We start from the raw sequence: 22430 nt of genomic DNA, 5'->3' as shown, positions 1-22430 counted from the left end.
GTCAGGGAAGACTCCAGAGCATGTGGAGGTATTGAATATGTCAGAAAGGGGACCAGCAATGACTTTGGCAACATGCTTAATTATAGGCATGGGTATACCATCAGTACCTGCTGACCAACTATTTTTGTAGGAGTGAATAATGTGAATAATTTCCGTTTGCATGCTTGGGAAGAGAAAAATACTCTGTTCGGGGTTAACTACTTTGAAATCAATTATGGAATTCAGGGTAAAGGGTGAGTAACAGAATTGTTTATTGAAGCTGTCTGCAATGATTGATGGATCAGAGCAAGGAGTGCCATTAAAGAAGATCGGGGAGGGGGTCAGGGTTCCACAGGAGGATTTTGTGTTATCTTTGATCACTTTCCATGAAGCCTTTATAATGTTGTTTGAGTTTTTTATGTATGTATCAATTTTAATCCTACGTTCATTGTTTACCATAGATTTAAAGTCTTTCCTGGCTACTTTGTAACTGGGAATCAATTCATTTTTACCACTTTTTATCAGGGAGTAAAGGTTGCGTACAGTAACGGCACTTTTAAGAACATTCTCAGGATATATCTTTTCCTTTAGAGGGAAGATTCTGCTTTTTTTACATTTAGTGGAAAAGCTGCATTGAAATAGATATGAAAAATGTTAAGAAAGGCACTAAGTTTTGAGTTCAAATCCAGACTCGAGTATATCTCTTCCCAATTTTTTAGAGATAGATCATGAAGGAATTTTTCCATAGCAGAGTCTGAGAAAGCTAGCTGAGACATAAGTACAAGACAAGGTGGGGTGAAATATTAAATAAAGTCAGAAATGCGTCGTGTTTGGTCAAGGCAAAGCACATCACTACCGATACACATAATCATGCGAAAGAAATGACACCCGCAAAATGACAGCTATCATTTGAACACACAGTCACTCAGTCAAAGAAAGCGAAGGAGAAGCTTGTTGTTACTACTGCTGAAGAATTTTTAAAGGCTTTATTTAGTGTAGAGAAACTTGACAATGCAAAAATTCTGGAATGGCTCTCGAAGTATACACATATAAGGTAGTGGGGATTTGCCATTTGCCGATCATATTTGCCAAGACTGCATACTTGAACCATTCATATACCTTGAACCAATGAACATGGAAAAATTGTGGCATTATAATAACACCACCAAGATTTTCTATAACACCGAAATCACATGGTTTTAAAACTAATTTTAGCAAAAAATAAAACCACTTTCACAGACCTCTAGTAATTGGATTTTGAATTTTCAGTGAAAAATACCAAAATAATAGAATGATTACGTAAATGCACTATGTACATACAAAGTGGCTTCATTGGTTGTGCATTTGGATAATAATTGAATGGTTTGTTATTAAGGTAAGGAACTTCATTGATGCAAAAAAAATCTCCTTTTATCTGGATTTATGATAATGTTTATCAGATAGAAATGTCTCCGTTGCCACACCAATCCTGTTCCTACGTAAGTGTTGACAATAGTTGTATTGGCTATTATTTGCTCCACCTCCGGTAAAGCGACAATTTGCTATAGGGAGTGTTTATTTCTGCATGGTGGGGTCTCGTTTTATCGTGGTATACTGCAAGTCAAGGCAAAGCTGTGAAAATAACAGTAGTGACAACAGGTAAATTTTTTGAAGAGCCTTATTTTCATAAACTGGTTGTATGAGGGTTAAGCCATGCCTCTGTGTTGCTGAAATTCTTTTCCATCAAGGGTTTTAGTGTCTTATGAGGCGTACAGTAAATGTCCAACTTTTGTGTATACTCTGTCTCCATGGCATTGCTATATATAGAACCTGGTACAATGTTACTACACCAGTTCACAACATTATTATCCTTCCATTATTGATTAAATACTGTGTATTACCTTGTATGTAAACTTATGACCAATTAGAAAACACCATAGAGCACTGCATTAGAGGTAGATGGCGCAGAGTTAATTCCCTAGTAATATTGGTATCACCAGAGTGATTTCCTTTTTGCGACACTAAATTTTTTTTTTCATAACTTCTATTAAGAAGTGGTCAAGTCAGCATTTTTCTGTATTGAACCGCTGTGTTACTAAATCATTTGTTTTAGCATTGTATTGAAACAAATGTTAGTCGGATTGGATGCCTCAGATCCAAATATCGACGGATATTGCCCTTCATCGGAAACTTCGGATCCAAAGTTGCTTAAGACATGGAATCTGGATCCAAAATTTTAAATAAATGCTTCAGTAAATGCAGCAACCCATAAGGAGGAATGAAAACAGTTGTCCTCTCCTCTCATTTCCATTGCACTGCGATGCTTGTCCTATTCACGAACCATTTTGTTTAAAATCTTTAGTATGGGTAATGAAACAGAATTTCAGCTGTAGAAAATTTTAAGGAAAAATAGGACACGCGCATAGAATGATTCTTCCCTAGAGACTGAAAAACCATGGGGAAATCACCATGTCATAAGTAGCTGCATCACAGATTTCACATAATTGCTAATCTCTGCCCTCCCTTGACCTTCCATTAGTACTCAGCCAATGCCTCTGATGATTTCTTTGGTTTCCGAGACCACACAGATCATGAATCATTGGCTTTTAGGGAAAATATCAAGTTACATGGGAACAATGAAATGTGATTCATCCCTACACAGTCTCCCTAAGAGACCTTTTTCGACCTACCAGCTTCAATTCTCCCTGTTTCTGTTAGCCAAATGCTCGGTGAGTCACCTTCTGGGCCCAAAAATGTTTCAATAGCTTTCGACAATTGGATGACACGCAGAAAGTTTAGAAATGAATGAGACCAAATGCGATGCATATCTGACAGTATATCTAAGGCAAGGTATTTCTAAATTTTTTATCACAGTATTTCTAAGTTTTTTAAGCTCTAATTGATTGGCTTTCTGGCTACTGCTAGGCTATACCAAAAAATATTCAATATAGTCCAAACAGCACAATTTTTAAATAAACAAGCGTAGCATGTGCACACTAGCACAAGACAAGCCTTACTGGAAGCTCTTACTGCATACACATCTCTTACTGCATACACTGCATCACATAGCTCGCCTGCCTTCACTTCGAAGGCAGTGACGTCGCATGCAAGATCGGATGTGTTCGTCCCTTGCTCCCTCATTGCTTTAAGGATGAAGGAAGTATGCTACATCTCATTTGGGCCCTAGAAGAAACTAGAAGACTCACTTTGTTTTATTGCAGGCAGTTAAAAATGCATTTAGATCTGAAAATATCCGAAGATCCAACTCCTGAAATCAAGGATCTCTTCTCGAACAAGATTAAAAAATAATCCTTGATCCATTCAACCCTAATGGAAACAAAAAATGATCCTCAATATAAGATTCTGGACTATGTTGTTAAGATTTTAAAAAGATCACAGGGAAATAATGTGATTTATTTCATTATCCTAAAATGTATTGCAGTAGTACAGTAAATAGTTAAAAATAAATGAACCACATGGCCGTGGCTGAGGGCACTATTTTCAAATATCACTAATTTTTGGCTCTGTCAGTGAATTGCCAACTTCTATGCATCAAAATTCTTATCCTACTATTTAGTATGAAAAGATTGTTAATATGGGGTAAATTGCTTCCTTTATGAGTAAATTAATTTATATTAGAGCAAATTACCCATTCAAATGAAGCAATTAAGTAGCATTATTGGTTAGGGTAACTTGTAGTATATCAGACACATAACTTAACACAGAGAGATTGTATACTGGCATCTATTTTGCCAAATGTTTTCTACTGTAGTCTTAAGGTCTGCAGTTTAGGTTTCCTATTTTTGTTTAAAAATACACCACGCACATTCATAAGTCCATGCATGCTGGAAATATTCATAAGACACGGGGAGAAACATTGTGATTTTTGCTCTCGTACTTCAGAGTGGTGCTGACCATATTTTCCGCCACTTAAGTAGTCCTTTCTGAGGTGAGTGCTTCGGGTGGTTGCCCGGTCCTTTGCTGCTGCTTTGTTATTCAGCTGTTAATAGACTCATTCTGGGATGGTCTCGATCAGGAAAATGAGGGCAATATTGTTCTTCTCTGCTGACTAGGCTTGAGTAGGATCTTTGGAAGGGGAATGCAGGAAAAGCCATGCTTCAGGTGACAAAGGAAGCCTGTTTGCAGGCCAGGGGTTAGGAAAAGAACCAATCCATATCACTATAATTATTGACCAATGCCAACTCCAGCAGACCCTGTTGTCTAAAATATGATGTTATGCAGCTTTCTTCACACACTGAGAAGGAGACCTTGAGTAGCGGAAGACGATAGTCGATTGACGAAAGGGATGTGCGCGTAAATTTTTCAGGGAAAAAGTACTGACAACAAAGACTTAGCTGGCTATTCTTTAATTTGTTGCTGGTATTAACCTTAGCCTGCATATATCTCATAATAATGCAAGCTATTTTCTTCTGTGTCATATTGACTACTTTTGTTCTAATTAAGGATGGGTCACATCCACAATTTTCTCTAATCCAAAATCAAATCTTTCTGGGATTTGAATTGAATCTCGAATCCACGTTCATAAAATTGTTAAAATTTTGAAAATTTCTTGAGAATATCCAATCATATTCACTTCCAGAAAGAAACATATAATCAGTTTATGTAATAAGGTATTTACTTGTGATTGGGATAAAGCAATTTCAGAATTAGGAGCCCTCATAGCATGTTTCATGGAAGAATTACCTACAGCCTCATTACCCATTTCCTATGAAGGGTGTAAAGCAATATTTGATATCATTATTATGGACAGATAGCCAGGGTTGTTCAAGTTGTAGGTAAGATTCAGAATGGAAAAGGTGAATGAAATCAACATTTTAAGGAAACTGTAACAACTTATTAGTTTTAAAATTATTTGCTTGAAAAAATATTATTTTCTATAAAAACTTGCGATTTTTTGCTTCTAGGGGGGGCCCCCTCCTGCCCCTCACTGGGTATGCCCATGTGCATGTATCAGTTGTTGGTACATGGTTGATCAGGTGCAGAAAGCTTTGTAAATTATGTCTAAGCTTCTCTAAATAAGAATCATGATGAAAAAGACTGATGTTTCGTGGTAGGGATGGTGTACCAGGGCTCCAAGTCACAAATGAGTGTGTGGAAACCTTAATCCTCGACAGCACTGAATGGCTGATTGTTCATGCGTATCATTTTCCCTTAAAGTTTTGTTATCAGATCCACCCTTGCAATCCTAAGGTTTTAACTTAAGGCAATGATTAGAAACTTCCTTACGGATCATCTGCTTAGTAAAAGTCCTGAATATCATCCTTGTTTCCTAGGGATTCAATGGGTAGGTAGATCCGATGACTCACCCCTAGTTTAAATACAGGTAACTTAATGACTGCCCACTTCCTATCAACCATTTCATTGAAGCTGTGGTGATGCACTGATTATTGCAGATAGACAATAGGGAAGTTCACATGCCTTGCTTAAGTTTTAAATACAATGAGTTAAAAGTACTTCCTTGTTATCTTCATATTGTTTGCAAATGAAAAATTGTTGAAACATAATCATTTGAGATCGAAGTGCTAGCTGCACTGTGGGTATTGGGGTGGGGATGTATATCTTGAATGGTGTTCTATAAAGTAAATTTAATGTGATAATTTAACGCATCTACTTTAAATTATGAATTGGTTCAATAGCATCTTAAATAATTTAAACTCTGGTGTTTTGTATGTAAACACAGTTGCTCACACTGAATTAATGCTGGCCTTATTTAAACAGATCATCACTGGAAGTCATGTCCATATACTTTGACTTTGAAATTAACTATTCTATCGGTCTGCTAGAACAGATAAATATCATAAAGCTACCATTATCTTTCTTTTGTTTTTGTGGATAACTTCAGTGATCGTATTTTGAATGTAGAAACAATTTTTTTCTTGCTATATCAGGGATTCCATTATTCCTCATTTTTCTCAGGCCTGTTCCTGTTGTCAAGTGCACAGCTGACAAATCCACGAAGACTGAAGATATTTTTATGAATGGCAGTTCAGGGACTAGCCTGCTACTGGGTGGTGCTCCCTCAAAGCGGTCGTCAGAAGGCCTGGGCAGTGGCTCATCTGGCTCAAGTAGTGGGCATGGGAGAGGGAATTCACGGCCTCTCCCCACCACAACTAATGCTGCCACAATGACCACATCCATAGTTACTGAAACCGCCCCCTCTAAAATTGCTGCTGGTACCAATACAACTGCAGCAAGTTCACCTATTCCTGGTTCCTCTGTGGCATCTGTTGGAACGTTAACAATCTCCAATCCTGCTGCAGTGGTGAGTTATTTCGTCCATCTAAGTGTTGTAATTAATCAGTTGAGAAAGTATAAATTGTTATTATTATTGAAGGTATTGTAATGGTTAAAATTAACACAATTATATTAATCACTCAAGGCTGTCTCCCCTCCCAATTTGAACTTCTCCGTCCAATTCGCTATTAATTCCTTACCTCATGGGGCAAATGACCTCAGCTGTCGGTTACCTCCTCCAAATTTCATTCCATGGTTGCTCCAGAACGCACAGGACCTGGGATATTCCTAAATTAAGATTTTTTAGTGTTTAAATCATTTTTTTAAGCAGGCAATATAATGAACTGCACAACTGTTGTTACAACCACAAGTGATGAATTAAAAAAATAGCTTATAGCCTCAAAATCTTGCCTCTTTGACTATCTGCTTATTAGAAAAGAATATTCACATGAAATTTTTGCAAGAGTGGATGAAATCTACTCCCCCTTCTGATGATATATCTCGATTTATTGTGCTGTACGCTTGTTGTGTTAACTTCAATCTAATGGTGCTAAATAATTCCTAAGTCAAAAGGGACTACCATATCTTTCACTTCTTGAATTTGACTTTAATGATTATAAGAAGACTGGTGGTATGAGTTTTTCTCTAAGGGCGTTCACCTTAACTCTTTCTGTTACGGCCATTTTACATGGGGTACATCACTCCCTCACCCCTCACCTCTCCTCCCTCACAACTCACCCCTTCTGAACATTACCCTACCTCCAACCCATCACCCATTGATGTCATCAGTAACCTCAGAATGAACACTCCCCAATAACCCCTCTCCTCCCTCCCTCTCCCCTCCCCTTCCTGAAAAACCAATATCTAAAGGCTTTCACCCAAGGCTATGTACCGTGATAATGGCACAAGTTGCCGAAACCATGGTTGGTGAAAATAAAAGATTGAGGAAACATACCAGTGTTTTTAATAAGCTGAGACTGCTTGGTTGCGAGATGGCAAAATAGCCCCTGCTATAATCCACAATAACTACAATAAATATCTCATAATTAGTATTGTTAATGATTAAAATTTATTATTCTTTAGCTTTATTCTTAACTTTACATTAATTAGCATCTCTGAGTAATGCGTGCACAGCACAACCGCTCAGGTGACTGGGGACTGGTAAAATGCATTTCTTAACAGAGGTCATCGTATAAACCAAGGTTGGTAATTCATGGGTTCTTATGGGGTATTCACAGGACCAAAAAAGTCTGTGTACAAGTTAGGTCATCATGTAACTGAGGGTTGTATAGTTGACTGTTACTGTATATAAATATGAAAGAGTGAGAAAACAAGTAAATGAGGGAAGATAGGTTTTTACACAATATTTTTAAAAGAAATGGTTATATGATAGTTGTTTATTTATATGCTTTAATGCACTAAGATCACAAGATGAAATGATTGAATTTTTTCTTTGGATTCTATATTTCAATGCTGGTTATAAAAACATTGGGTGAAACAATTTTTTTATTTCAGCAAAAGCAACATGAAGTTGTTTCTGGACCTTCAATGGGTGCATTGCCTCCCACTTCCTCGGCAGGGACCACAGCTGGTGCAACTGTGGCTCGGCTAAGCTATGCTCAAGTTGCTCAGAGCCACCGTGAGAAGGCAGAGAAAATGAACGAGCAGAAGGAGAAGAGTTCTGGATCAGAAGAGACAGAGAAATGTACTGATGTGCATAGGAAGGAAGGGAACGTTTCAAGTAATTCCCAGTCTGGTTCAAGGCCTCATGAAAAAGCCAGTAATGCTCCTTTTTCTCGTCATGGTGATTACAGGGGTAAGGGTCATAGTTGTTACTGTTAATTCCTACTTGTGAACATTTTTTCCTAGCTTTGCTGTCTCATTGATGCACCTACAGTTACCCCTACAATCAATCACAGAAACAGCTTATCTAGTAGACCCACATTAATTCAAGCAACATACTATATCATGATTAGTATCAAATAAAGCTATGCTCATAATTTCAAGGGTACTTACGGGTTAAGAGAGGTGCAAGTTAAAGAAAACAATGACTAGGTAGTATCATATCCGGGTGTATCTGAATGGATATAATTTTGAGGAGTCGAAAAAAACAGCAAAGGAAACTTTGTTCCCATCTCCTTCTCCGAGAATGAAATAAGTGCAGATAAACATTTTCCTGCTCAGGAAATATCCATTGGACCAAATATTTCTTAAGGTTAGCTAGTTTCCTGTAAAACCTGTTCAGGTTGTAATCATTGGGAGGTTACTGGAATGGCTCTCAATGCATCCCTTAATTTGACTACATTTTGTGTGCTTGTTGTGAGGGATGCTACAGCATAGGTGATAAGTGGACAAACAGGGATATACTGCCTTCCTTCACATGCTGGAAGTTCATTTATTTATTTCATCCTAATTGACCCAAAATATTATCCTTTGATTTTATTATCTCATTCACAATAGCTATCATGGATAGCTAAACAGAATTTTTTGTCATAAATTCAGCAGACTCCTGATTACTTGGCTGCGGTTTATCCTTGTTATGGCTTATCCGTGTATGAATTTTACAATTGTTTGATGTTTTCCGCAATCTTCATAGAAAAATTAATCGAACGCAAAAGCAACAGGATATTTGCATTTTAATGCAAGGCTACAACGGGTTTATTATTTCCATTACAACTTAAGTTTACTTGGATGCCTGCTTTAGCATACAGACAACGATCAGTGGCAGGGAAAAAAACTCATGATCAATTTTAAAAGATTCTTTAATGGTTAAGCAATCCCTAATTAAAAGAAAGGTTGTCTACGATCAATCATTGTATATTGCATTCCGCAAATGCAGAATTATTGCCTTGGCCTCACATTCGGTGGAATATGGCCCAAAGGAACCAGAGACTTCATCGCAGGAGGCCAAATTTATGCTGTGACTATTCAAGGTCAAACTGGAGAGGAAGGGAATGGTAAAAGTGAAGGCGGTGGGGGAAGTGGAAGTAGAGATAGCATGAGTCATAGCCAGGCACTCGCTTTCGTAGAGAAATTGCCAATAGTCCTGGTTTCATATAACTGCTGCTGCATGGTTAACGCGCACCCATTACCTTCACGGAAGCTCCGTGTTCATGTTATCTAAACATTACAGTGCGCAATCGCATATCTCCGCTTTAATGCGACTTTAACCCGACGCATATCAGACAACATTAAAGATTTTAAGCTGTAATTGATTGACACAAAGCTTTATAGTTACAAAAAGGCTACTATTGTTTAACATAGTCCAAACAGCACAAATATGTTTAGCATGAGCACATTCAAAGTAGACAAGACAGACTGGAAACTCAGGCAATGCAAACTGCGTATATCACATTGCTGCTTATTTGTCCCTTCGCTTTGAAGGCAACGACATCACATGCAAGATCAGATGTGCCCCTCCTTTGCTTGTAGCCTTGTTGCTTGAAAGACAGAGGAAGCTTGCTCCTTCCCCTCTACCTCTCCTTCAGTGCTCTTCACTTACAAGCATTTCAGATTTCTTCAATCTGCCATTTAGTCCAACATTGTACACTATTGTTTGAATTTTTTAAACTGCAGGTTTTAACACCAATATAATTTTCAATTGCTATAATCCTCATAATAGCGTTTGAAGATGATTTTTGAAAAATCAGGCCCTCAGCGTAATGGAAATCACTCGGCAAGACAGATGTTGACTATTAATCAGGTATTATCCTTCAAAACTATGTATTTGTCTAGGTATGATATGTGTTTACTATTTGCAATATAAATGTGACATGATGCCCACTTGTAGCAGTTAGTTTAGCGTGTCCTCCATAGAAAAACCCCGTGTGATCTTTTCCATGTTGAGGCACCGAAGCGACGGTGCGATGCTTATGAGTAAGAAACGCAAACAGGAGCATTGTAAAAATATGTCGCTAAGGGAGAAACTCCCCTGCCTGCCGCTTGTTTCTTGACCTATGGTTTCAGATGACTGACTCACGCTGAAAACCAAGGACATCCGTTCCCCTTGGACTTGTGACAGGTGAAGAGGGGTGGTGGGAGAAATTACATTTTTGTAAGAGATGCACCCCCATTTTTGGCTGCAAGTTCTGGGAAAAAAGGTGCATCTCTTACATGCTATATTGTACTTTTTTCTGCTCTTTCTGGGACCTCACACCATTATCACCACATGGGAAAACTTCCTTTAGTATTGGTCCTCAAAAATTTTTATTTTAATACTCTGAATATATTTGAGGTCGTCTAAAGAAATTAATTGCTTCACTTCAATTAACATTCACTGTTGCTTCAATCCAAAATTACCAAATTATTATTACCATTTTTGTACTAATAGTTCTTAGCCACAAAATGAGAGAAATGGAATATGTATGCAAAGGAATTACTTAATAATTATTTACCTAGTGTTTTCTAGCTAGTAATTGCATGCAATGCTCTGCATTCCAGACTACCGTGATGGAGGTAACTCTTCAGTTAGACTGAGTAGTGGAGGCCGTGGTGGTGGTAGTGGTCCACGTCCTGTACCATTTGGCAGGGATCAGCGACAGCATCATGGTGGTGGAGGGAGTTACTACCATCATAGAGGACAAGGTGGTTCAAGTGCAGAAGGGAGCAGTAACACGGGTCGTGCGTCACGGTTTAGGGAGCATGCTCCTCAGCCTAGGTCTCCAAAATAGATGTCCAGGAGTGACGTGTGATGGCCATTTGTTCAAATTAACTGGGAGGAACTCTTGTGTATTTGTGGATTTGTCCTTCCTACCGTATGTGGCTAAGCTGAGGCTAAGTATATAGCTGCCGAAGAGGATGAGCAGGTTAGATTTCTGGTTTTGTTTGCTCTGAAAGTTAGTAATGAGCTCCTCCACTGCCTTATATGGAAAAAAATGCAGTTGGATAGAGGATAAACGGGAAGCCTGCAATTTTGAATCCTCTTCATTTGCCTTGCTTCCATCTGTAATACCAGGATTGCCATCTTCATCCATGCTATTGAAATGTGAAATAATACAGTTTTAGCTTGTGTAATGAGGAGGCAATAAAACTTTCATCAGGGCAGAATCACTAGTTGAATTGCAATTGCCACTGAAATGTGCTGCCTCAGCGTCTCTGCAAGGAAGATTAGAAGTCTCTTGCATGCGTTTGTGATATAAGCTACATGCGCATGAAATATTTTCTTTTTGGTGTGCTTATGAGCACATGTACCCATAATGCAATTTTATCAAGTCGGTTGGCTCTTGAGATAAAATGAGGGTGATTTGCAGTTGGGCCATGCTATACGAATTAATGATTATTTTGTGAAGGACTGTTTCAATCGTGATACATGAAATATATAAATATATATATATATTTTTTTCCAGTGGGGTTGGAGGAGGAATAGATGTATTTAATGGCTAAATGTCAGTTTGAAATGTAGGTATTGTTTGATTGGTCATGGGTGAAAAGAGGTTGTTTCCTTATTAGATAGGAGATGTTTTTAATCCCCTTTCAGTCCTCCACCAACCTCAGTGACTTAGTTTGTGTTTGTCTCCCTCAGATTTTTGTTATGTATAGGCATTTTGATGGCTTATTGTTGGCCATCAGTTTGTTAAGCTAGCCTGTTTGGATTGAAGCCAGGCAGTAGTTGATCTGGCGTTGGCGTTCAAAACACCACTGGTATCTTAGTCTGTCAAAAGTATTGAAGACCAAGATGCAAAATGTATATAACACTATATAAGAAGTGCAGCTGGTGCGGAGGTTGTGTTTGTGATAAAGGCAGCGACATGCTGGCGATTAATCGGCCAATTTCTTGTAAAAATAATAAAAAAATAGGCTTTTGTATTAATTATATCAAGAGGAAAAACCACAAATTATATTGTTATTGGAGTTTCCTTCCAAATGTAGTGGAAATATCTTGGGGAAGTATGATTGCCAAAAAAAACTGCTGAGAGGATTTGTTTTCATATTTGTAGAGTGAAGCATGAGGTTGTAATATACCTAATTATTAAGAAAGCAAGTCATTAGATTAAATGATGTGATGCTTGATGAAGTGTTCTTTAAGAGCATAAGGGGTTGGAGATTGACTTGGGAGTGGTATGCTCCCTCATGTGGTGCTTTTTTTAATCACCTTAGACGTATCAAACATATACTTTCTGATTCTTGGTCTCCAATCACTTAGATCATTTACTAAAGTTTGGAAAGGAAGTGTTAAAGGTATGTTATAAAATATGTTTATTTCAAGTAAAATTTGTTAATTTCATTTGGCCTTCAGTGCCTAATAGAAAATATTTTGAATGTTGTCGGAAGCATTTTTGTTATGTTGTGCCTAACCTAGATTGATGCTTGGTGGATCTGCTATCTCTACATGGAAAGGAGCTTATCAACCGTAAAATTATGCACACTCAACCTATTTAATCAAATATAAAATATGCATATATATACACACTCATAGTAATTGCCACTGTGAGGTCCACACAGTAGGAAAAAATATTTTGATTCCTTGAGATTAGCGGTGGTGAAGCCTGCCTTTGGAAGACAGCTTCACTTCTCTAAGTGTGTTAGGAGGTTTGGAAGGCTTTGAAGGCCTTCTTGGTATCAGAAAAATATTTTTTTGATGTGTAGGATACTTTTTTGCAGTGTAGCCAAGACCTTTGTGCTTTTGAGGTTCCTTAATTTCTTCCTATTGTTGACGTGATGGTGGTCAGTCTTGTAGTGCTAATTTGTTACTCTTTTAATTATGAGAGTACCGAAGAAAAAGATTGCAGTAAGTCATCGTAGCAGAAGCAAATTTGTGAGTTAAGGTTACATGAAACAAATTTGGTGTGATTTTAAAAGTGTGATAAGAAGACTAATAAGGCCGTGTGAAACGTCCTAGAATCGTACAGAGGGGCAACTTGTGCTTTTTTTATTTGGAGAGCAACAATAATACATTGGCTGTTATCGTGTTTGGAAAATGGAAGAAAATAGGGCCTGTCTTGATAGATGTAAGAAAATTAAAGTGAAAAGTTAATCATTAAACAACTTCTCTGAGAATCTGTATGCATGTGTGTGTATGCAGTAACTGTGATAGCACATACTGAAATTAAACTATTGGTGTGTAATATCAGGGATAGTATTTGCATAAATATTATGTAGGCAATGTTGGAAAGTTTTGAGTTGTGATCTTGTACTGATGTCCATGAAAAGTAAAAAAAATATTTTGCCTAAATGAGAAGTTTTGGTTGTTGGTTAGTGAATCCTGGGCTACCTTCCCACATCTGCCCTCAAAAATTTAAAGTTTAGGTGATAAACCCAAAAGTTAAAGGAGACAGTCTTGAGGTGCTCATTTGATCACAGGGAGCGTAAGAGGTGTGGGGTAATGAGTGCATGGGAACTTCGGTTAACTTATTGTCGAAATTTACTTCTTTATTGTCCAGTGCCATTTTTGCATTCTATTTGCTTGATGCTTGCCAATGCCAAATAGTAAAATAGAGTTGATTTTCATAAATTGATTTTATCATTGTGAGATACACTGGCATTTTATTTTGCTCATCATTTGGTGGCCTTCATCAACATTTTTACTTCAACCTCTTTGCTCCCTGTTGTGATGTTATATCTTGCTCTGCTGGTGGTAGTGAATGTATTGTGGATTCTAATTGAAGTCATTTAGTTATAAAGGGAGGGATTGTTTTTTTTTCCTTTTTTATGGCAATGTTTGACGATCTCTGAAAATTTGCTAGGTTTTGTGGTTTCCTGTTAGATTGGTGCTGGCATCACCATATGAGGGTTTCATAAATTTTTTTGTGTTGTAGAATGCATGCTGGAATGTGTGATGTGATTGGAGTTGAGTAAAATTGTATGAATGTTTATGTATAAATGAGTAATGCAGCAGTATCCTTTTTCATTGTACAAAGTATCTCAACTAACAAGAGTTATTTTTGACAAACTGTACAGGTTGCGAATGTTAAATTTCTGTTTATAAAGACTTTGTATTGCTTTTCAATTATGAAAGAGGTATGTTCTGCTGTTTAATTTGAGAGTGAACAAGTTGGCTATGGAAATGCCCTAGTTCATAATTTTATAAATAACTATTTGAAACCGTTATACCCTTGTTACGGTATGATTAAGTTATCTGCTAGGTTAAATTTTAGTCACTATAATTTATCTTGGAATGCATGTAACATTAATTATATTTAGGGGTGTCAAATGCGCTCTGGCCGACATTATGAATATTTTCTATGGTCACTAATCAATTTTTGTTTTTTTTTTGTATGCTTATGGTTAATTGAGCAGATTAGTGGCCTTTTTCAATTGGACAGTGTGTTTATTTTATGTTAGAACCATCCCTGGAACTCCAAATTTTCCTTATCCCTAAATCATGATAGAACAGACAATAATGGCCTGTTTCCCTTTGATATTGTTTGAAACATCACTGGAAATCTCAATTTCCTAATCTGTAAATCAAGAATATATGCCTATTTTCCTGAATTTTTTTATTAAGGTCAAGTTTAATTGTGGAAAGAGCTTAAGTTGAGCTGTTAGTGAATGTAATACTTACATTAGCGCTTAGAGCTTCAATGATTTCCCGTGACTTAGATTTTGAAGAGCAGAATATCCGGGGCTATTAACTTTTTTATTCTTTCACTTACTGCTTTTTGTATCTTGCACTATCATGTTAAATTTCATAAAGCATATTGACACCCCTGCACTTGTTGTTCATTGGGAGATATACTGTTTATATCATGGTTTGTTTATATGCTCTGAATTGGATTAATTAAACAGGGTTGCATTGAAATGGCTTGCTTTTTCCCTTATCACATTTTGTTAAACTTTTATGTAAATATGGTTGATTTATTTAAAAATTATTACAAGTGCTCAATAGTATCTTTCTGGCTAATTGAAGTTGTGAGGTGGACATTTTTAAGACTGCAAGTTCTCGTGTTGAGGACTTGTTTATTGTGTAGTTCAGTGGTTGGGCTGCATTTAAACAAGCCCAGTATTCCATGTCAACATATTTGTTATGCCTTCATTATTGTCAGAGTTTCTGTACTCTGTGAACACACTGACGTAAATGACATTTGTATGGCTCATTAAAGATTGGTAACCCACTTGGGTGACTGTGATTGGTGAGTAAGAGACAAATATGAGATAACCACTAATTGTTCTGATCATGAAATAAATGCAGGGAAGTTTTGGTCAAGAAATGTAATCCTACTCTGTCACTTAGTTGTCTGGATTTTATCTATTCAAGTGGCATTTGTTAAAATTGTGAAACTGCTGGGAATGTGCATACCTAGTTATTTTTTCTCATTAAAATCAATATCACTGGTTACCATTGGCAGATTTTCTTCATCACAATCAAATTCAACCACTTTCTTGATGAGTTGAAGCTTAACACAATCAGGATAATAATAATTGTGCTTCCATTTTCAGTAAGTGTTTTGAGTATTAATGCTGAGAGCATAATGCTCTTTTCACATGGGGGTTTTATTTGAATGGAATTATATATCTGGGTTGCTGGAACCAGCATGTTCCCAACATTTCTGTGAACACTGCTATGGGCATCTCTGTGAAAAAGTTTGAGTGGATGTTGTGTGATGTTGTCGAAATTAATCAAGTTGTTCCTAGTTTTCACCAGCATTCCATTCCAAAGAACTGAATCAGTTTAGGAATGGTGATTTATCATTAATTTGCTGTACTTCCCAGATTTGGCGCTGTCATAGTAAACCAATTGAAGAGCTCTGTGTGCATTATTACACAAATGTGGTGTGCAAATATTTTAAAGAACATAATTTTCCCTCAGAATTGTCTTTTTAAGGGCAAACCTCACTCCATGTTGTAGCTGTTGCTGTAGGTGGGTTTTTAAAATGGGCACAAAATTTTCTGCCTACAATGTTATTATTAAACAATATAAAACTTGTGATTTGTGTGTATGCCTGCATAAAGAGTTTTGGAATATTCACCTTGTCTCATGTGCTGAAATGTTCATCCGAATGGCAGGTGTATTATTTATAATATTTAATCTTATTTTTACACAATATTTCAGTCTCGGTACTGATGACTTGAGAGGGGATTTTGTGTTCAATAAATATGGTAAATCTGCTTATATGAGAAAAAAAAAGGATAAGCTTTATCTTTAATGGTGTTCTTTATGAAGGGGTGGGCCAACTCTGTACAGCTGAATGACCACAAAATACAGTAAGAGTATTAAAAGACTTGAAATTGTCATTTCACCATTCCTGTTTTCTCAGAAGTCATGCGATTTTGATACTCTAAGATGTAACTCAGTGAGGATAAGGTTGATGAATTGAGGGTGAAAAATAGAGGCGAATATTTTCCTTGTTTTTAATCATCGTCTACGTCCAAAGCAGAATGCAGTGAAGAGTAGGCAGCTGTAGCCCTTATACTGCCAAGTTGATTATTTCATCTGTTCCTGCTGAATTTCTCAGCTACTCGACCCTTCCTCAGGTTGGCCTTGCATGCTTTATTTGGTTTGCACTGAAATGATCATTTTTCTTCCCACAATGAATGGTTGCCCAGAGCAAGTTAGTGAACCAAGACTGATGTCACTATTGAAAGTGGGTGGCAAATTTCATGTTTCTTTTCTTTTAGATTTATGAGAGAGTGGATGAATGAGGAACAGTTACCTTCACATGAACTTCTGATGCCAAATCGCACTATGACGAGTGTAGCTAGTCATCAGACTAAGGCATTTTAGGGCATATTTTGAAAAATCAACAATGCTAAAAACATCCATAGTACATTAAGAACTAATATTTCATGAAATATTATGCATTGGAAGGAATAAAATGATTTTATACGAGTAGCGATGGCTGTGTTCTCGTGGTCCTTATGGGAAGAGGATTCATTGGTGAACAATATGAAATAATAACCACTTTTTATATCAATGTTCCAGGTTGATTAAAAACTACGAAATATTATTTCATTAGCTACCATTCCATTTAAAAAGAACCACGAAAAAAATAAATGGAGGATAGGAGTATGATATTCAGAAAACAAGTTTAAGTGGAAGGGGTTAAGGGGCGGTTGTTTGATTGGGTTGGTGAGGTATCTTCCATTATTTGTTATATTTACATGTGATTTTTGAGCTTAATTGGTGGCTTGATAGAAAAAGTCGGGGAAAATTCTTTGTGAATCATTGTAGAATAACAGTTTTTAGAAATATCTTAGTAATTAGAAATTTTCTCAAGATGGTGAACCTACATGCACCTCAGTCTGGTCTGTAAAATATGGATCTATGAGAAGGGCCTCTATAGAGTTGAACTGCACCTACTAATAATACCTTAGGGATGATATGGTTAAAGCTAATGCCATAAGAAGTCAGCATTAAACTTATCAAAAAATTTCATCAACTGCAAGACGGCATGATTCTTTTCAGTGGAGTTCCCTCGTCCATGTATGATGGAATCACTGCTAGGTCCTGTCTGTGACAGTGAATACTCTTTGTCCATTACATCCTTCTTATTTTCTGCTCCTGAATTTCAACAGCATCTGAATTGAATAGTTGTATCTTGATTTAAGGTGAGGTAGGGAAACACACTCCTAATTTGATTGATTAATGGTGCGGTAATTAAGGTTTAAGATTTTAAGGTGTCTTACCCCCTCATTGTGGGGTGATTACATTGATGTGAAGAGATATTTTTAGTGTTTCCATTTTCTTTTAGTTGAAAATCAATTTGAAAGAGTGATTTAAATTCCTTTTCTGTGGTGGAAACAGCAAAAATAATATTGAATTCATAATAGATAAAATCTACATATGTGATGAGATCAACTGCATGGCTGTGGTGCGCTACTTCACATCTCTAAAATTCCGTCCAAATTCTGCTGACTGCAAATTACACTCACTGCACAGGTCAAACTGCCTGTTTCCTTCCCTTACGACTGCCAGTAAGCAAGCACAGCTACAGCATGATAGTAGAAGGGGGATGTGCATCAGGGAATTCTATCACCCTTTTTTCCAATGTATTACTAAGCAACCACTCATGAACTTTAATCTCCACTGCTAATTATTATAGTGTGCCATCATCAAATGTCAATCAATATTGGTGACAAAATGCTTAAGACTGGTAGTGTTTCTTTCTTGGAATTATTTAGGGAATGCATTAACACTGCTAGTTGTTGAGGTATTAAGAAGAACAGGTGGCAAATAAGGCAGTAGAGGCAAAAGTAAACAATTTTTGTTCAGAAAATGGTTTTAGTTGGCCTGTTCCTCGCTAATCCTTCACCCCTTTCTCTAATTTTTTTTAAGTCAACTTTTTCTTCACAACCTTCTGACCAGGAACATACATATTAATACACAAATAATGCTTCAGCCTCACGACGCCACTCCCATACGAATGCTCCCCATCCCGTAACCTCTAACCCCATTCTTCACTTTCAATGTATTCGAAATTTTGGGAGCACATCTTTTTTATTACTAAGAGCAACTTCATTACGAGCAATAACGCCCGATACGTGTTACAACGGCCTCTTTTAATACTATTCGTGATTCGTATTAAAGGAGGCAATGGTATTACCACAGGGTATTACCCATTAACACCGTGGTAGCACCCTTCAAGATAACATTCATATAGTTTATCACTACTTGTCTATCTATTATGTTTCCATCACGGTTCGAAAATGAGAATGGTTTCCGAACAAGGAGGTTGGAATGCGGCGTGGCTGGTAGTATATTACGGTATATTCACGAATATTACATTTTGAGAGTCCCCTTGGGTACATCCCCCCTCCGTGTCCCGTCATTACCGGAAATACAGACGAACATCGAAAATTGATTGTAAACAAATATGAATATCATCGTGCGTACTTTGGAATTGGGAGCTGGTAAATGGATAGGAGGGAATAGGTACTTTGATGGAATGTTGATTGATTTGTGATGCAGAAGTTGTCAAGCAAAAATGTCATTGTGCTCAAATCAATAAGAGTTCATTTTCATCAGTGAATGTCAGATAAAATGTGTTGAATTATTTGGAAAATGGCTGTTTGGTGGGTATCTTCATTGCTTCATCTCTTGCAAATATTTTACCATCCATTTCTGCGTAGTATTGTTGAAAAAGTCGTCATTATATTTACCAAAACTCCTTAGCTAAAAATATTTTTCGACTGTCTTACCTCATCCGCTTTTACTGTATGATTGATAAGCACTGTAGACGTAAATTATCTTCGTTGACTGGAAGCCTGTGGTGCGGTACAAGAATGATATTTGGCTGTGCTAGATGAAATTAGCTCGTGAAAAAAATTTTCAACAATTTTTTTCCAGAGTGAAGCTTTTTAGCTTACAAAGTTCAGTATGAATCAGTTTATTACACCTATTTTGTTAGGCTACGTAGACCGGTATATCAAAAACTTCCAACCCAAAGACTGGCAGGTATGTTAGAATTTTAAAGCCTCGGCCAGCGTCAATTTTGTGATTTAGGCAAGTAATTAAAATTATTTTTTTTCAGGTTTCACTATGGGAAGGAGACGCAACTTTTAACAATTTAGAACTCCGTCCAGAAGTGCTGGAAGAAGATTTCAAAGTACCATTCAGCCTCGTCAGTGGTCAAATTTATGAACTTTTAATTCATGTTCCTTGGACGAGACTCACATGGGAGCCTGTGGTAGTAACCCTGAACACCATCGGTTGGTACTAGAAACTTAACCTTAAATCATATTTTTTTGCCAACAAAGAGGTAATTCATTATATTTTTTTACATCTTCATAGATTTTATCTTTTTTATTTTACTAATTTGCAGAGTGCATTTTGAAACTACGAAGTGGTGAACCATCTGTGGCACAGCATCCAAGGAAAAGGTAAACATTTTATTGTAAGCTACGTTTCATTCATAAGTGATCACCGACACCTTAGTGTTGCCTTGCAATATGCTCTATCAACAGTTGCCTGATTACAGAACTTTGAAAAAAAAAAAATTTCAAAACCTTTCGTTTCCTGTAAGTGCATTACAAAATATGAAATTCTTTTAAACTTTATTAATCATTTAAATGTCTATAATGTTGAACAGCTGAAAATATTCATGTGCCTATTCTTTTTTAGGCAAGATACAGAGAACCACCCAAGTTATATTCAGGGTCTTGTAAGCAAAATTTTAAATAATATAACGGTGGTGTGCAATAACTTGAGTGTCAAATACATCGAGGAGGATATAGTACTTTCTATGCATGTGAAGAATCTGACGTTTCAGGCAGTAGATCAACATTGGAATCCTACTTTCTCAGGTTAGTTCATGCATTCAAGAGCTTTTGGGGATGAAGATGTTGTCTGCCTAAGATTTTAAATGCTGTGATCACTTCACCAAAATTCTCAATGGTTAACCCAGTAGACCTTTGTTATGATACTTGTTCAAAAACTGTAGCAACTCACTTGTAGAAGAGTCTCAATTATCTTCTCAGAAGCCTGAAGCTCTGGTGAGTGTACAAGTACATGTGTAAGGCAACTGGATAGGCCGTACCATACCGAAGTTTCGTTGTGGGACGTATGTGAAGCTTCTCACCCTTGGTGTCGGGAAGCAAGTAGAATCACAAGCAAGGTCATTCAAGTTTTATGCCCAAAGTGTATTTCAATTTAAAATCCCAATTGCAAATTAATTCAATGAAAAAATATCAAGTAATGACATTGTGTGTCTAGAATAGCCAAAATTTAAGATATTACCAATGTCTCGGGAAGGAGAGGAGCTGCTAGTAATGGTAGAGAGCGGTAGCATCCCGAATGGCCCGAGCATTGACTCCTGACTACTGCATTGTGACTTGACTACTGACGAGTGACCATTGTCAGGTGATGACTGATGACCAGTGACTAACGAGTGAGTAGTGACCTAACGTCTCCACCGTGCCATTATACAGGAAAGGTGAAACTAGGATGTTTTCGACGAAGAGGAAGGGGAAAAGAAAGGTTGGTAACCTGTTCTCCAAAGTGAAAGGCTCAAATATGGTATAGTTTGACATGGCTGGCTATACTAAGACGTCACAAAACAACTCATTTAAGGATATTTAGGAAAATGGAAATCTTGCATTTCCAGATCACTACAACTGTGTGTATACAGTCACATTTGGAATTTTATGGTTTAAGTCAGTAATGGTCCATAGCTACTTTTTGGGAATCCTACAAAAAAGGAGGTGAAGAAATTGCCAAGTTGCAATTTCTCCACCTCTCCTCATTGTTATTTTTGAGGCCCAGGAATTTTGCACCTATGAATTCATTCCCATGTAAATATTCTGATGTTCACTTTCCAGCCAAGACAAAAATCTATACACACAAAGGGATAAATGAAGTAAAAAAAGTATGTCGGAGATCTGGTAGAATACTATCCAAAATTTGGCCAGGAAAAAAAGTGGTTTGTATGGAAGGCTGGAAACCCAATCAACCTCAGAAGTAGTGCCCTTGGAACTCTACACGGTTCTCCCAGCGGTGCTGCTATTATCGGAAGCATTCCAAGAAAGGCTCTTTTGGAATTGAGTTTAGCTTGGCTGTCATTGCAGCCATAATGTTGTCTCATGCCTGAAATCCTATTTATTTCCTTGATCTCTTGAGTTTGGGTCATACCCAGGCATGGCAGGAGCCTTTTTAGGAGAGTAAGGAGTATGTTGAAATGCAGGAGTCAGATGAATTGGGTGCGTAAGTTTCCGCAGCAGGATCTGTCTCGCTCTAAAATTTTCAGTTCTACCTATGTATTTTGCTATATTACTCTGCCTTTTATGGCCATTGCAGGGTGCATTTACAGGACCTGTAAGAGAAACTCCTGGGAATGTGCCTTACAATGGACATGAAATCTATAGTGACAACACAAAGTACTCAGCTAAAATCAAATGTAATATTGTGTGACAGAAATCAGGTTTTTTGCAAAAAAAAAAGCTTAATCAATTGTAAGTACAGCAAACTCCCGATTATTGAGGCTAATGATGGAGAGAGGTGGCACGAATAATCGGAAAACACGGATAATCCAAACTTTCACTTTAATTTTATATAATTTTCAAAATTTACTATTATTTACGCACATTGTCCATTATTTCAGGTAGCTTTCTTTTCCTAACCGCGACATATTTGGGGGCGATAACGTGATTGTACTCTTATTTCTACTGCTCCACATAATACCTGGTTTCCGAAAACCATGCATCCGTGGCTGCAAGATTGCGGATTCTGAAAAGAAATTTGCATGGTTCGAAAAAGAATTCAGTTTTTGCGTGGATGCTGCAAATCCACTGCGAGATTTCGGGAACTGAACTGTCACTGTGTAAACTCATGCACGGATAATCCGCAA

At 37.2% G+C, this 22430-nt stretch overlaps 2 protein-coding genes across 7 annotated transcripts in view; both read left to right on the top strand.

Annotated features, from left to right (window-relative positions):
* LOC124167636 (la-related protein 4B) overlaps nt 1–16370 on the top strand; it is a 79507-nt gene extending 63137 nt beyond the window's left edge. For all 6 annotated transcript variants that reach the window (XM_046545636.1, XM_046545629.1, XM_046545625.1 and 3 more), the window contains 3 exons: nt 5896–6241; nt 7729–8029; nt 10654–16370. In XM_046545636.1, the coding sequence (XP_046401592.1) occupies nt 5896–6241; nt 7729–8029; nt 10654–10883 (877 nt within the window). In that variant the 3' untranslated portion in view covers nt 10884–16370. The remainder of the gene's footprint in view (nt 1–5895; nt 6242–7728; nt 8030–10653) is intronic.
* A 2628-nt stretch (nt 16371–18998) lies between these two features.
* Nucleotides 18999–22430, top strand: part of LOC124167627 (vacuolar protein sorting-associated protein 13B) — a 104655-nt gene continuing 101223 nt past the window's right edge. Inside the window, exons 1-5 of the mRNA XM_046545610.1 lie at nt 18999–19161; nt 19436–19543; nt 19620–19797; nt 19911–19968; nt 20210–20391. Of these exons, the coding sequence (XP_046401566.1) occupies nt 19466–19543; nt 19620–19797; nt 19911–19968; nt 20210–20391 (496 nt within the window). The 5' untranslated portion in view covers nt 18999–19161; nt 19436–19465. The remainder of the gene's footprint in view (nt 19162–19435; nt 19544–19619; nt 19798–19910; nt 19969–20209; nt 20392–22430) is intronic.

The sequence above is a fragment of the Ischnura elegans genome, chromosome 1 (genome assembly GCF_921293095.1).
Source record: "Ischnura elegans chromosome 1, ioIscEleg1.1, whole genome shotgun sequence".
NCBI classification, from domain to species: Eukaryota; Metazoa; Arthropoda; class Insecta; order Odonata; family Coenagrionidae; genus Ischnura; species Ischnura elegans.
Note: the sequence above shows the minus strand (reverse complement) of the source record. Positions and strands in the feature narration are given on the sequence as shown.